Here is a 12,384-nt window from a genome sequence, read left to right on the forward strand (position 1 = left end):
GCTGAGGAGTGGAGGCATGCACGCAGTTTCGTGAGAAAGCACCCAGGTGCTTTTCAACAAGTGATGGCAAGTGCTTCCAACCTACGGAAGCGAGGGGCTTCACACTTCGACTCCGATGGGAAATCCTCCTTTCTTGCTTGTTTCGTAAGTATAATTTCTTCTCTCCTTTCATTTCGTTTTGTACTATATTGTTTTCTTGAAATAATTGTATATTTTCTTAATTGTTTTTTGTAGAGGGAGATTGTTAGGCGTGACCCAACAAAGGAGGAATATGACTATGTGTATTGAGCCCCCCATTCGCAATTGTGGGCGTGGATGCATACGTGAGGTGCACGCTTAGATGAGTCCATTTTGGGGACTCAAGCTAATGAGGTAATGCGTTGTCTAAACCATTCTCTTTTCTACGTCTAATTGTATTTACATGCTTTCCTTACCTTATGCTTGATGGCATGTATGAAGGATGAAGGGGAAGAAGAAGAGGAGGACCTAGATTATCAGCGTGAAGCAAGTGAAGAGGACGAGGAATCGGATGTTGAAGATCACTCGGAATCCGATGAGGATTCCCGCTAGACACTCACCTCTTCATACCTCTTTTGTAAAAACTTTATGCATATATAGCGAAAGGCCCAATAATTCTGAAACATAATAACTTTTTGGGCTCAATTGCATTCTCCAAAATGTATGTGTTTCTTGTATTTGTGTTTGTGTTTTTTGTATTTGTATTTGTGTATTCTCCAGGATTTGAATCTATGACTCTATTTTAATTTTTTTTAAGAGTTGGAGAATTGGGGAGTCCTGTGCAGACTCCCCAATCTGCCCCAACCCTTGTTTTACGATGTGCAGAGCATTCGCTGCTCAGCAGAAAAAATATTAGTTGCTACTAAGCAATAAAATATCGCTGCTCAATAGCGTTATTTTCACTGCTCATCATCAGCAGACAGCAAAAATAGTAGTGTTTCTAGAAGCAAAAATGGCCCGACACCTAGCTACACTTCTAGTTTTAAAAATGTTACTATTTTCGATGCTAGATCATCATTCTATTGTAGTGCATGAGGCTCTATGCATAAAGTTCTATGCATGAGCCCTCATTGCTGCTACATGAGGCTCTATTGATGAGGTCTATGCATGAGGCTTTATGCATTAAGACTTATGCTTTATGTTTTACCTCTAGGCAGTATTCAAGCATGAGGATCTATGCATTAGGCTCTACATATGAGCATTATGCATTAAGGCTCTATGCATGAGGCTTATGCATTAAGGGTCTAAGAATGAGGCTTATATAGGAGGTTCTATGTATGAGGCTTTATGCATAGACTCTACGCATAAGCTCTATGTAGTATTAAGGATTTATACATAAGATTTTTATGTAATGTATGCTCTATGTCAACCATGTTTTTATGTAATGTTTTTTTAGCATTTATGAGCAGCGGTGGATAAATGCCACTACTAGCGCCGTATAAGCACCACTAAGCAGCATTGTAAAAACATCGCCCTATAAGTATCGGTATAAATGCCAATCAATGACACTGTTAAAAAAAAAAAGAATGGTTGAATAGAGTGGAGATAAAAACTTAAAATAAATTAAAATCAAAAAATCTTGATTGAATTTAAACAACAAAATCACCAAATTGTTACAAACTGATCAATGTATATGTATGTTATGATGATATATATTTAATGAGTACTATCATCAAATCCAGATTGCAATAAATCCATGCATGCGAATTGGTCTATCTCTGAATCCATCATTTTGATGGCTCCTATATTCCTACTCCACTACTTGAAGAAGATGTAGAGGTATTATTATTATGGTCGTAATATTGATTGTTAGTTACATCTTCCATTGATTCACCATCATGCATTTCTCATGCATTTCTTCTTCAACATCTTGATCTTGCAATATACGTTTAGATCGAGGAGTGACTTGTATTTTATACCACCAATTGAGATCTCTTTGGTCAGGATGAAACACAACCTAAAAAGAAAAGCACTAAATATTTACAAGAAAATATATACAATGTCTTCCTCTCATCTATAGATTCATCAAAATTCAAAATCAAGTGTAAACATGTTCACAACGTTGTAGAGTGTATGTGTCTCTTGAATCTTGCCATAATTTAGTTGAGTCAATTACAAAAACTCTGCCTGAATGCTTCTTTGACGGTTGCTTGATTACCTCTATATACCACTTTGAGCCACTTAATATCAAAGATGAACACTTCGAAAGCTCTAAATCCATCTCCAAGATGTCATGAATTGTTTCAGAATATTAAAGTGTCTCTACTATAATATTAATATCTCTTATACTGCCTCGACTATCTTGATCAAAACTTGCCATTACACCACAATTATATGTGAATCTCTTAGAGTCCACACGTTGAGTGCGAAAATGTCGACCTTCTACCACATTGCATTACGCATTTTATACTACAAAATCAAAAAAAAATTAATATAGATTATATGGAAGAAATTTTAGTATTCAACATTATATATCTTAACAAAATATAATATATATTTGTTAAATATTAAAACATCGTTACTTACATGGTAATCGCATCCCCTTCCATACTCTCATTCTTCTCTTGTAATCTCCTCTCCCATCGTTTAGGCTTGCTCTAGGGCATCTCTAAGCCATTCAACATTGCAATCCTTTCAAAAATCCTTTAGGTTATGGGTGGGTATGCCATGTGCCCTTCGTGTTGATATCTTTCTTGCATCATCATATTTCTCAATCTAGTTTTCCATCATCACAGAAGTGTTAAGAAAACAAAATGTAATGACCTTTTTGCATATGGACTCATCCATCTTTTGAATGCGTCCTTTTCCAGGTCTTTAGTGATTTGTAGATTCGAATTTTTATTGAAGGTTTTTAATTCATTATATTTGTATGATACCTATCATTGCCTTCAATTCTTGAACTTCAAAAATATGCAAATAATTAAATTTATTCACTATCAATGAATGTGTGTAACCCCTAAATGGGTGCAACGCTACTATAGGCTCTATACATTAATCTCTTTTGTAGAAACCCTATGTATCATGTCTCTCTTAACTTATTCTATATAAAATTAAGCATATTTATAATACTTTGAAAGAAATTGAAGGGAAAGTTTTTAAATACTTTGTTTAAAGATTCTTCCTTTTCCTCAAAGGGCCATATGTAGTGTTGTTTTTCTACCTTTCTGTAAGCTGTAAAATGGCTCTTCAAATTGTAGGTATGGAGAGATTGATAGATTTCAATATTTTCTTGAAAGATTTTAATTCATTATTTTGTATGATCCTCTCAGTTCCTATTTATTCTCGAACTTCAAAAAATCTAACGACTAGGGAATGGGGATGCCACCATGCCACATGGACTCAAAACGTAGGTGGGGGTGACTAGAAATGAGGATGCCACCATGCCTTTCGCTTCGATGCCACCTTCGAGCCTAGCTACCTATGGCAATACCACATGGAAGAGCATAAGGACAACCACATGATGTGTCCCATGAAGATCCAAAAAGCATATAAGTAGTGCTTTAACAACAGTTCTTATTCTTGACTACTCTTTAATCATTCAACGGATTGTTTACATTTTTCTTTCTTTACTTGTCGAAATTGGCCTACTGATTGTTTACTACATTTGGAATTGAACATTTTTTTCTCTTTACTTTTCAAAATTAGGCTGCTATTTTGCATCCCTTGAATTCGAGCATATTTTTGTAACGAGATTGGAAAGGAAGAATTTGTTTATACATTATGCCTTTTCCTCAACGAGTCCTGTGCAACATTTTTTCCCTACATTCCTGTAAGTTGTACAACCGCCCTTCACATTTCTGGGTCTACACTTATTTTTAGATTTTAATTCATTATTTTTTTGCTATGCTACTCGTGATTCCTATCTATTTATAAACTTCAAAACTCCCATGACTAGGGGAAAATGGGGATGCTGCCATGCCACCGTCTAGATTGGTGAAGTCCTAGCAACCTTCAGAACATTTCCCACATATAAAAGATCAAGAACTTGACAATTTTAGTTTTAAGCGGATTGATAAGGAAGGCTTTCACTGAATTATACTCATAACTCTATTGTGTTAGTTGTTTGTGACCTACAAGGGGTAATTAATGCAACTGTTGCTTCAATCCGACCGTGTTTGCGAATCAAGCAATCCCAGCTCATAGAAAACAATACAATGTACGCTCTATTCTTATTAGGCCGGGTAGCTTTTAAATCTACGTAAGTTTCAACATTAATCGGTTTCTTTTTGAAGCAAGGCTCGGTTTCTTTCCGTTTTCTCGTCGAGGTAGCTAGCTACGTAATTATGGGTGCGTAAACAGGTTGGCCGGTTCTCCTTCGAAAGCTACACAGCAATCGCTCTCCTATTCACTAAATTTCTCTCAAAAGCTTGTCAGAACCTTTGAGGCAAGCAAAAATTTAAGCCGTTTCAATTCGAGACCGGAGAAATACACTACTAGACCCTCCGAAAAATAATGAGCTTCAAGTCAAACGCAAAGCGTAGTTTGAAAAAGTCGGACTAGGTGGTGTGATGTCAACTCGTTGACATATTTTAGGTTCAGACTCTAGTTTCAACGTGTGCATGTACCAACTGCTCTTATATGCATCCACACAGGTGTTGAAAGCGGAACGCGCTTCCGTCGACGTCCAGGTCAGGTCGCATGCATGCATGAGGAATGCTAATTAGTTAGCAAGCGTGACACTAGATGCTAATTAGTAGCAAGTGGAAAAATTAAGCATCGAGACTAGGTGGAGATACTTGGTCTCTTTCATAAAGAAGCGTGTGATTAACGTTGAAACGCGCAGTAAATGACAAATAGGGGTACACAGGGATTGGTCCATCGATCACCCTCTAGAATTAATCCTCTAACACCTTTACATTTTCAAGCTGAACAGGTCCAGCTTCCATCATCTAGAATTAATTCTCTAGCACCGTTACATTTTCAAGCTGAACAGGTCCAGCTTCCGTCCACAAGATTCATTGAGAAGCCTTTAAAATATACTGGTGTGGGCTTCTATTTGCAACATGATTCATTCATTCAGAAGCCTTTTGTGTGCAGATCTGCATGTCCTCATTAAAAACGTGATCATCATCATCAACACCTTTTAATTCCAATAACTTCGAGCTAGTTTATTTATCAATTTCTCCCAGCACAGCAGCAATCCAGATTGCCACCAATTAGCAGCTGTCGTTATGGGGCTGGCCCATTGTTCTCGTGTGGCTGCTTGCTTGCAGGCCTTGCTGCTGCCTTTCCTTGTGCTTACAATAACACCACGGCTTGGATCATGCCAGAATACCATCCCTTCCACGTGCGGTCCTCACAATCCTTCCCCTACTTTGGAGAAATTTGTGGACTATCTTCCTATCCCCACAGCCATCAATGTGAGCGAAGGCTCGTCGATAACCTTAGGCGCCTATAAAATCAACCAGGTGACTGACATGTTGATTTTAAAGTGTTGTTCATCAGTACTAGCTACATTTATGTAGGTACCAGGTTTAGCGTCCTTGGACATGCTTTATCACTACTAACCCATGTAAATCTTTGCAGAAGCTTCATAGAGACCTACCTGAAACCATCATGTATGGCTATGGGAGAAACCAAGGCACAGCCACATACCCTGGCCCGACCCTGGAGGCTGTTCAAGGGATTGAAGCCCACGTGAGGTGGGAGAACCACATCACCGACAAGGATCACATTCTTGCAGTGGATCGGACACTGCATTGGGCAAATCCAAGCAATGGGGGAGTGCCCACTGTGACGCATTTGCATGGAGGTGAGGTGGAGAGCTCCTTTGATGGACATCCGGACGCATGGTACACCGCCAGTGGCGAGACGGGCAAAGCCTTCCAGACACAGAACCTCACGTACCCTAATTTGCAAGAACCCACCATCCTTTGGTACCACGACCATGCAGTCGGCATCACCAGATTGAATGTGTTTGCGGGGCTGTTGGGCCTGTATTTGATCAGATCGGGTCCAGACGAAGAGAAGCTGAGACTGCCGGCAGGAGACTATGATGTGCCTCTGATTATCCAAGACAAGCAGTTCGATGCTAACGGCACCATGGAGTTCCCCACTAGCGGGGATATACCCACCCTCCACCCGAGCTGGTGTCCGGAGTTCTACGGCGACACCATCCTGGTGAACGGCAAAGTGTGGCCGTACTTGAACGTAGAAGCTCGCCTCTACCGCTTTCGAATCCTCAACGGCGCCAACTCCCGCTTCTTCACGCTCTTTCTCAGCGACCCAAGCATCCCCTTCGTGCAGATAGGCACAGACGGAGGCTACCTTCCCAAGCCCAGGCTGAACCTCACACAGATTGCGCTTGCACCCGCTGAGAGAGTGGACGTCTTAGTCGACTTCTCTAGCCTTAAGCCGGGATCAGAGCTCTATCTTAACAACTCTGCGCCTGCTCCTTTTCCCGTCGGCTTCTCTGTGTTCGACGATAACGTCAACACAAAAGTAATCATGAAGTTCACAGTCATAGCAGCCAATACTAACACCACCACTGGTAACACTTATATACCTAAATCTCTCCCCGGTCGGCTGCGCAAAATACAGCACAAAAACGCGCTCGTCCGCAACCTCACCTTGCTGCAGATCGATGATGAGAACGGGAGCACGGAGCAGGTTCGGTTGAGCAACATGTCATGGGTAGATCCTGTCACAGAGACGCCTAAAGAAGGGGCCGTGGAGGTGTGGAGGATAATCAACCTCACACCAAAGTCTCATGTAATCCACGTACATCTGATCAACTTCAGAGTGCTCGATCAGCAGGCCTTCAACGGGAGCCGTTACACTGCTGGCAACTGCTCCTTGGATGCTCCGTACGGCCATCACAAGAGGAGCTGCTACACGGAGAAGAGGAGGAAGCCGGACGTTAACCAGCTGGGCTGGAAGGACAGCGTTGCCGTGTCTCCGGGTGTGGTCACCAGACTGCTCATGCGCTTCACCACCTCCGGCGGGAAGGCCTTCCCCTTCGACGCCACCTCGGAGCCCGGCTACCTGTGGCACTGCCACATGATAGACCACGAAGACAACGATATGATGCGCCCCATGAAGATCCAAAAAGCATATAATTAGTGCTTTAATAACAGTTATTAAGCTTAGCTCCTACACTTGAATTGAAAGATCCAAAATTTTAAATTTTAGTTATAAAATTGGTTAATCTATGCATTTTCTCAATAAAAATTTATTGAGCTTGAAGCTCATCCTTTCTTTACGGTGGCCCCCACCTCCTATATGTTTTGACTCCATCATGGCATGGCGGCATGCCCATTGTGCCTAGTTTTGGGAGTTTTGAAGTTCAAGAATCAACCAGAATCAAGAGTATCGTAGTACAAAAATAATGAATTAAAATCTTTCAATAATCATGCTACAAATCACTACAAACCTAGAAATGTGAAGGGCGGTCGTACAACTGACAAGAATGTAGGGAAAAGACATTACACAGGAGGCTTTGAGAGAAAGGCAGAATCTTTAATCAAAGTCTGCCTTTCCAATTTCGTTACAAAAATATGCTCGAATTCAAGGGTTGCAAAATAGCACCCCAATTTCGACAAGGAAAGAAAGAAAAATGTCCAATTCCAAATGAGGTAAACAATCAATAGGACAAGTAAAGAAAGAAAAATGTTCAATTCCAAATATAGTAAACAATCCGTTAAATGGTGAAAGACTGCCTTTTTTTCTCAGTTTGAGCTATCAAAACTACCCTAAAGATGGTTTTTTTCTTTAACATCCATGTGGGGACCCATTTGTGTTAACGTATAGACATGTACAAAGAAATAATCACACCTACTTTACTTCCTACACACTCCATTATAACATACAACTGACTATGCAACACATGCATGGATCATTCCATTCATACACACATGGAAATCCTCGTATTTCATTTGAGATTTAGTCATGGTTGTTACAACTTGCAACCCTACGGGCACCAATTACACTAAATGATGGTTTTTCTCAACACTCCCATTTGTGATGAAGTATAGGCATGAACAAAAAAAACACATCTACTTTAGTTCCTATTCACTCATTATAACGGCACACAACTGACTAGACAATACATGCATAGATCATTTCAATCATCCACACATAGAGTCAAGACCAAGTCTTAGTTTCAAACCCTCGTATTTTGTTTGACATTTGGGCACAATTGTTAGAGCTTTCAACCCTATGGGCACCAATTAGGTGTTAGTGCAGAAAATAGTGGTGGATGCATGTGCATTCACAAGGACCTTTTGGTTGCTCCCTACATAAGAAGAAAAAGCTCTTTACTAAGGTAGTAAATAAGTTTGCATATTCTTCAACTATTCAACGAATTGTGTACTACCTTTGGAATTTCTTTTTTGTTTCTTTACCTGTTGAAATTCGGTTGCTACTTTAGAGCCCTAAAGATGGGTTTTCTTAAAACTACCACAAAGATGGGTTTTTTTTTAAACATCCATGTGGGGACCCATTTGTGTTAACATATAGAGATGTACAAAGAAATAATCACACCTACTTTACTTCCTACACACTCCATTATAATGACATACAACTGACTATGCAACACATGCATGGATCATTCCATTCATACACACATGGAAATCCTCATATTTCATTTTTGATTTAGTCACGGTTGTTACAACTTGCAACCCTACGGGCACCAATTACACTAAATGATGGTTTTTCTCAACACTCCCAATTTTGATGACGTATAGGCATGCACATAAAAAAATACATCTACTTTAGTACCTATTCACTCCATTATAACGGCACACAACTAACTAGACAACACATGCATAGATCATTCCAATCATACACACATAAAGATGGGTTTTTTTAAAAACATCCATGTGGGGACCCATTTGTGTTAACGTATAGACATGTACAAAGAAATAATCACACCTACTTTACTTCCTACACACTCCATTATAATGACATACAATGACTATGCAACACATGCATGGATCATTCCATTCATACACACATGGAAATCCTCATATTTCATTTTTGATTTAGTCACGGTTGTTACAACTCGCAATCCTACGGGCACCAATTACACTAAATGATGGTTTTTCTCAACATGTACAAAGAAATAATCACACCTACTTTACTTCCTACACACTCCATTATAATGACATACAATTGACTATGCAACACATGCATGGATCATTCCATTCATACACACATGGAAATCCTCATATTTCATTTTTGATTTAGTCACGATTGTTACAACTCGCAATCCTACGGGCACCAATTACACTAAATGATGGTTTTTCTCAACTCTGTTGGAAGAAAATCTTCCAGCTTAGCACTATGTGAATAAAGGTGAAAGGAGTGTATTGATATGGATCATTTGGACATATTCGACGATTTGGACACAGCATTGGGAAGTAAATGGTAGTAGAAATAGGTTACAAATGATTTAAATACATGGGGTTTCACATGGGCCAGATGATTAAGAGGAAATAATTGTGATTTAAGGAGAGGGATGACCAAATATGCAAAAAAAAGCAGCAAAAACAGAGAATTGCTGTTTGCAATGCTGAACTCAAACTAGACTACATAGATGCATAGATCTCGAAGAGAGCTTCGCGCTTATATAAAAACTTTTGAAAACGAATAACCGAGAGTGGAGAAAGTTATGGGCATTTTACTAACGGCATAAAAAGCTGTCCAAAAAAAAACCGACTTCAAACTAGCAATTTTGGGAGAGATTTTGATCATCATTTTAACACGAGATGGCATAATTTATTACACATATGGAAAGAGTATTGAAATAGATTTCTAACCATATAATTTTTTTTAGAAAAGATCACTCAAGAAAAGAGAAATTACCAATAGAAAGTAGGGATTAAAACCACCAAAACTGTATTCCTCTTTGCATTGTTTGAGACTCCAACTTAGCAAAGTCCTTGCCTTTCATCTCATTCATGATACAAAATAGAAATATACCCATGGTTCCAAAAGTCTTTCCACATGCTTATTACTGCTAAAACCATTGGTACCTCAAAGAAGGGCAGCAATAAGGCAAGGGCTACCTTGAGAAGTCATAGGCCCACCAAGATAATAACTCCTTATCTCCCTTAGTTTGGATCATCAAGAGTTTCAATCTTAGGATAAGGCCTTGGGAGCTAATGCTAAGTAAGCTTACATATGCAAAGAGAGTATCTTAGGAAGAGAATTAAAAGAATTGGGAGAGTGATAATGACACAAGAATGCTCAAAAGCTCAATTGTAGAGGCTTCACTCATTGATTTTGGAAAAGTGACTCCCTCTCACCTTGTTACAAGTTACAATTGTAGAATCCTTCCACCTCCCATGACACTTGTGAGGAGGTCACATGGAATGTCTCTTTAGGCAAAGTCTTTTTTCTAATTTTTAATTTGGAGATCTTTGAGTAAATATACTTGCATGAGACAAGGTTGTATCCAAGTTGGCACCTATGTGGCATTTTCACTTTATAAATATCAAAAGGCTCCTCATCCATGTAGGATTTCTAGAAGAATCTTCCCTAATTATGCACCTACACACACTTCTCCACATGCCTTCCACATGCTAGCTTGTGGCAAATAGCATTTAAATATTATAAGGGTGAGCCCTGCATACATTTAGGCCCACTTTTATTTTCCACATCACTCACCTATACAACCATAATAAAGCATTTATAGAACTTACTTGGTTTTTACAATGGGCACATCCACACACTACACAAAATTTAGGAAATGCAAAATATTGATGAGAGACGCCGTCCGGGTAGCCGCCAAGCTGCCATCATGATGTTATTTTATTACGAGTCCATCGCAATCTTCTTGGACAAGCTTCCACCTTATTACCATTGCAAAGACAAAAAACTATATACAAAGTTGAAAATGAAAGATATTATTTTTTTATGTCACAATACCACGACAATGAAGAGGTATTCACACTCACATTACACCATCCACTACAACATAATGAGGGTTTAGCAAGAAAATAGTAGCGCTTTTATAACTAGAAGGGTGTGAAGATGTCGGGCCTATAACATGCTGCTATTTTTGCTGCAACAATGGGTTCGTTGCTCAACAACGAAACTAGCAGCACTATTACATACCGCATAATAAAAAAAGCTAGGGTAGACTGGGGAGTCTACACAGGACTCCCTAGTCTACCCTAGATCATTTTTTTCTAATGTAGACATAGTAAAACTAACATCACTTCACATCATCATGGACAAGTGTAATGTAAAAGTAACAAATACCAAAAAGAAAAGACATTTACAAACCATGGTTTCAGGAATGTCAAAATTCAATTACAATATTTAGCAAAATTACATAAGTGTATGTTTCCAAAAAACTCATATAGAAGATAAAGCATAAAAAAAACCTATGGAGCTAGGGGCTATCTAGATCTCATGCTATGGGATTGGTATTGTTCCTTGTAGCTCCAGCCTCTTCGCTTTTCTCACATTTCCATTGCTATCGACATGGACATTTGCACCAGTTACTTGATCCTAAAACACAATAAAACTAATATAAGTGAGAATCAATTTTGCAAAAATAAAGAGATTTAGGGTTTAGGAATGTACTTACTTGCCATTCTTGCCAAGCATCTCCTCCAGTAATAACAATATATCCTTCATCTTGCACGCTATCAAATAGAGCTTTGCAAACCCCGTTGTAATGCAAAATCATATTCCTCTTGTGTAGGGGGTGGTCCACTGCTTCAATCTATAGATATACAAACAAATGAATATTTTAGAAAGCTATTATTTAAGTTGACCTTTAATTTAAAAAAAGATACAATTTGAGGCTAATATATACTTACAAATATCGTTTGGATATCGACTCCTCCTTCACGTGTAACATCATGACTCAAGTTATTTGCCATCTATCCAAGAAAAAACATAGACAATTTGCATTGGAAACTACCGGCATGCAGTAGTTGCTACCGGCATACATAGGAAGCTATTGCCATGCATAGGAAGATATCGGCATGCATATCACATCACACTTCAGAGAAAGAAGAGATTTTCAACAAACCATAATTATTCATCTTTTCTAAGTCTGCAAAATCCAGAATCCAATAATAATCGCTAGTACAAATACTCATAATTTGAGAGAGAATCACCAACAAAAAAGATCTAGCCAATCTATGGCTTTCTTTGATGCATGTCCCACCACCCAACCTTCACAGTGGACATCGTGGTCATCCCAAGTTTACCTCCATCTCATCTTGTCCTCTCTGGCTTCTACCACATAGATCCCAGAGGGCATCAATCTCATTCATAATCTAGTGTTCCTTGTCTAAGGACGAACGACCTTAATCTCATTCTCATGTCGAGTGTCATCATACATATGCATATCAATCATTCATTCCAAAAAAAAGCAACCACAAGTCATACATATCACTCATTTCCACT

At 39.0% G+C, this 12,384-nt stretch overlaps 1 protein-coding gene across 1 annotated transcript; it reads left to right on the forward strand.

Moving 5' to 3' along the window:
- Positions 1-5,189: 5,189 nt before the first annotated feature.
- On the forward strand, positions 5,190-7,082 carry LOC147639207 (multicopper oxidase LPR1 homolog 1-like). The gene is made up of 2 exons (XM_086793723.1): positions 5,190-5,426; positions 5,545-7,082. Exons 1-2 carry the CDS (start codon positions 5,190-5,192, stop codon positions 7,078-7,080), a joined length of 1,773 nt encoding a protein of 590 aa, XP_086649849.1. The 3' UTR covers positions 7,081-7,082.
- The last annotated feature ends 5,302 nt before the right edge of the window (positions 7,083-12,384 follow it).

The sequence above is a fragment of the Cibotium barometz genome, chromosome 4, assembly GCF_041138505.1.
Source record: "Cibotium barometz isolate CiBa-2024 chromosome 4, ASM4113850v1, whole genome shotgun sequence".
Classification (NCBI taxonomy): domain Eukaryota; kingdom Viridiplantae; phylum Streptophyta; class Polypodiopsida; order Cyatheales; family Cibotiaceae; genus Cibotium; species Cibotium barometz.

Excerpts from the sequence above, each read along its gene's own strand:
- LOC147639207 (XM_086793723.1), top strand. The coding sequence starts at position 5,190 with ATGGGGCTGGCCCATTGTTCTCGTGTGGCTGCTTGCTTGCAGGCCTTG. Across the intron at positions 5,427-5,544 it reads GCGCCTATAAAATCAACCAG|AAGCTTCATAGAGACCTACC; the intron begins GTGACTGACATG and ends AAATCTTTGCAG.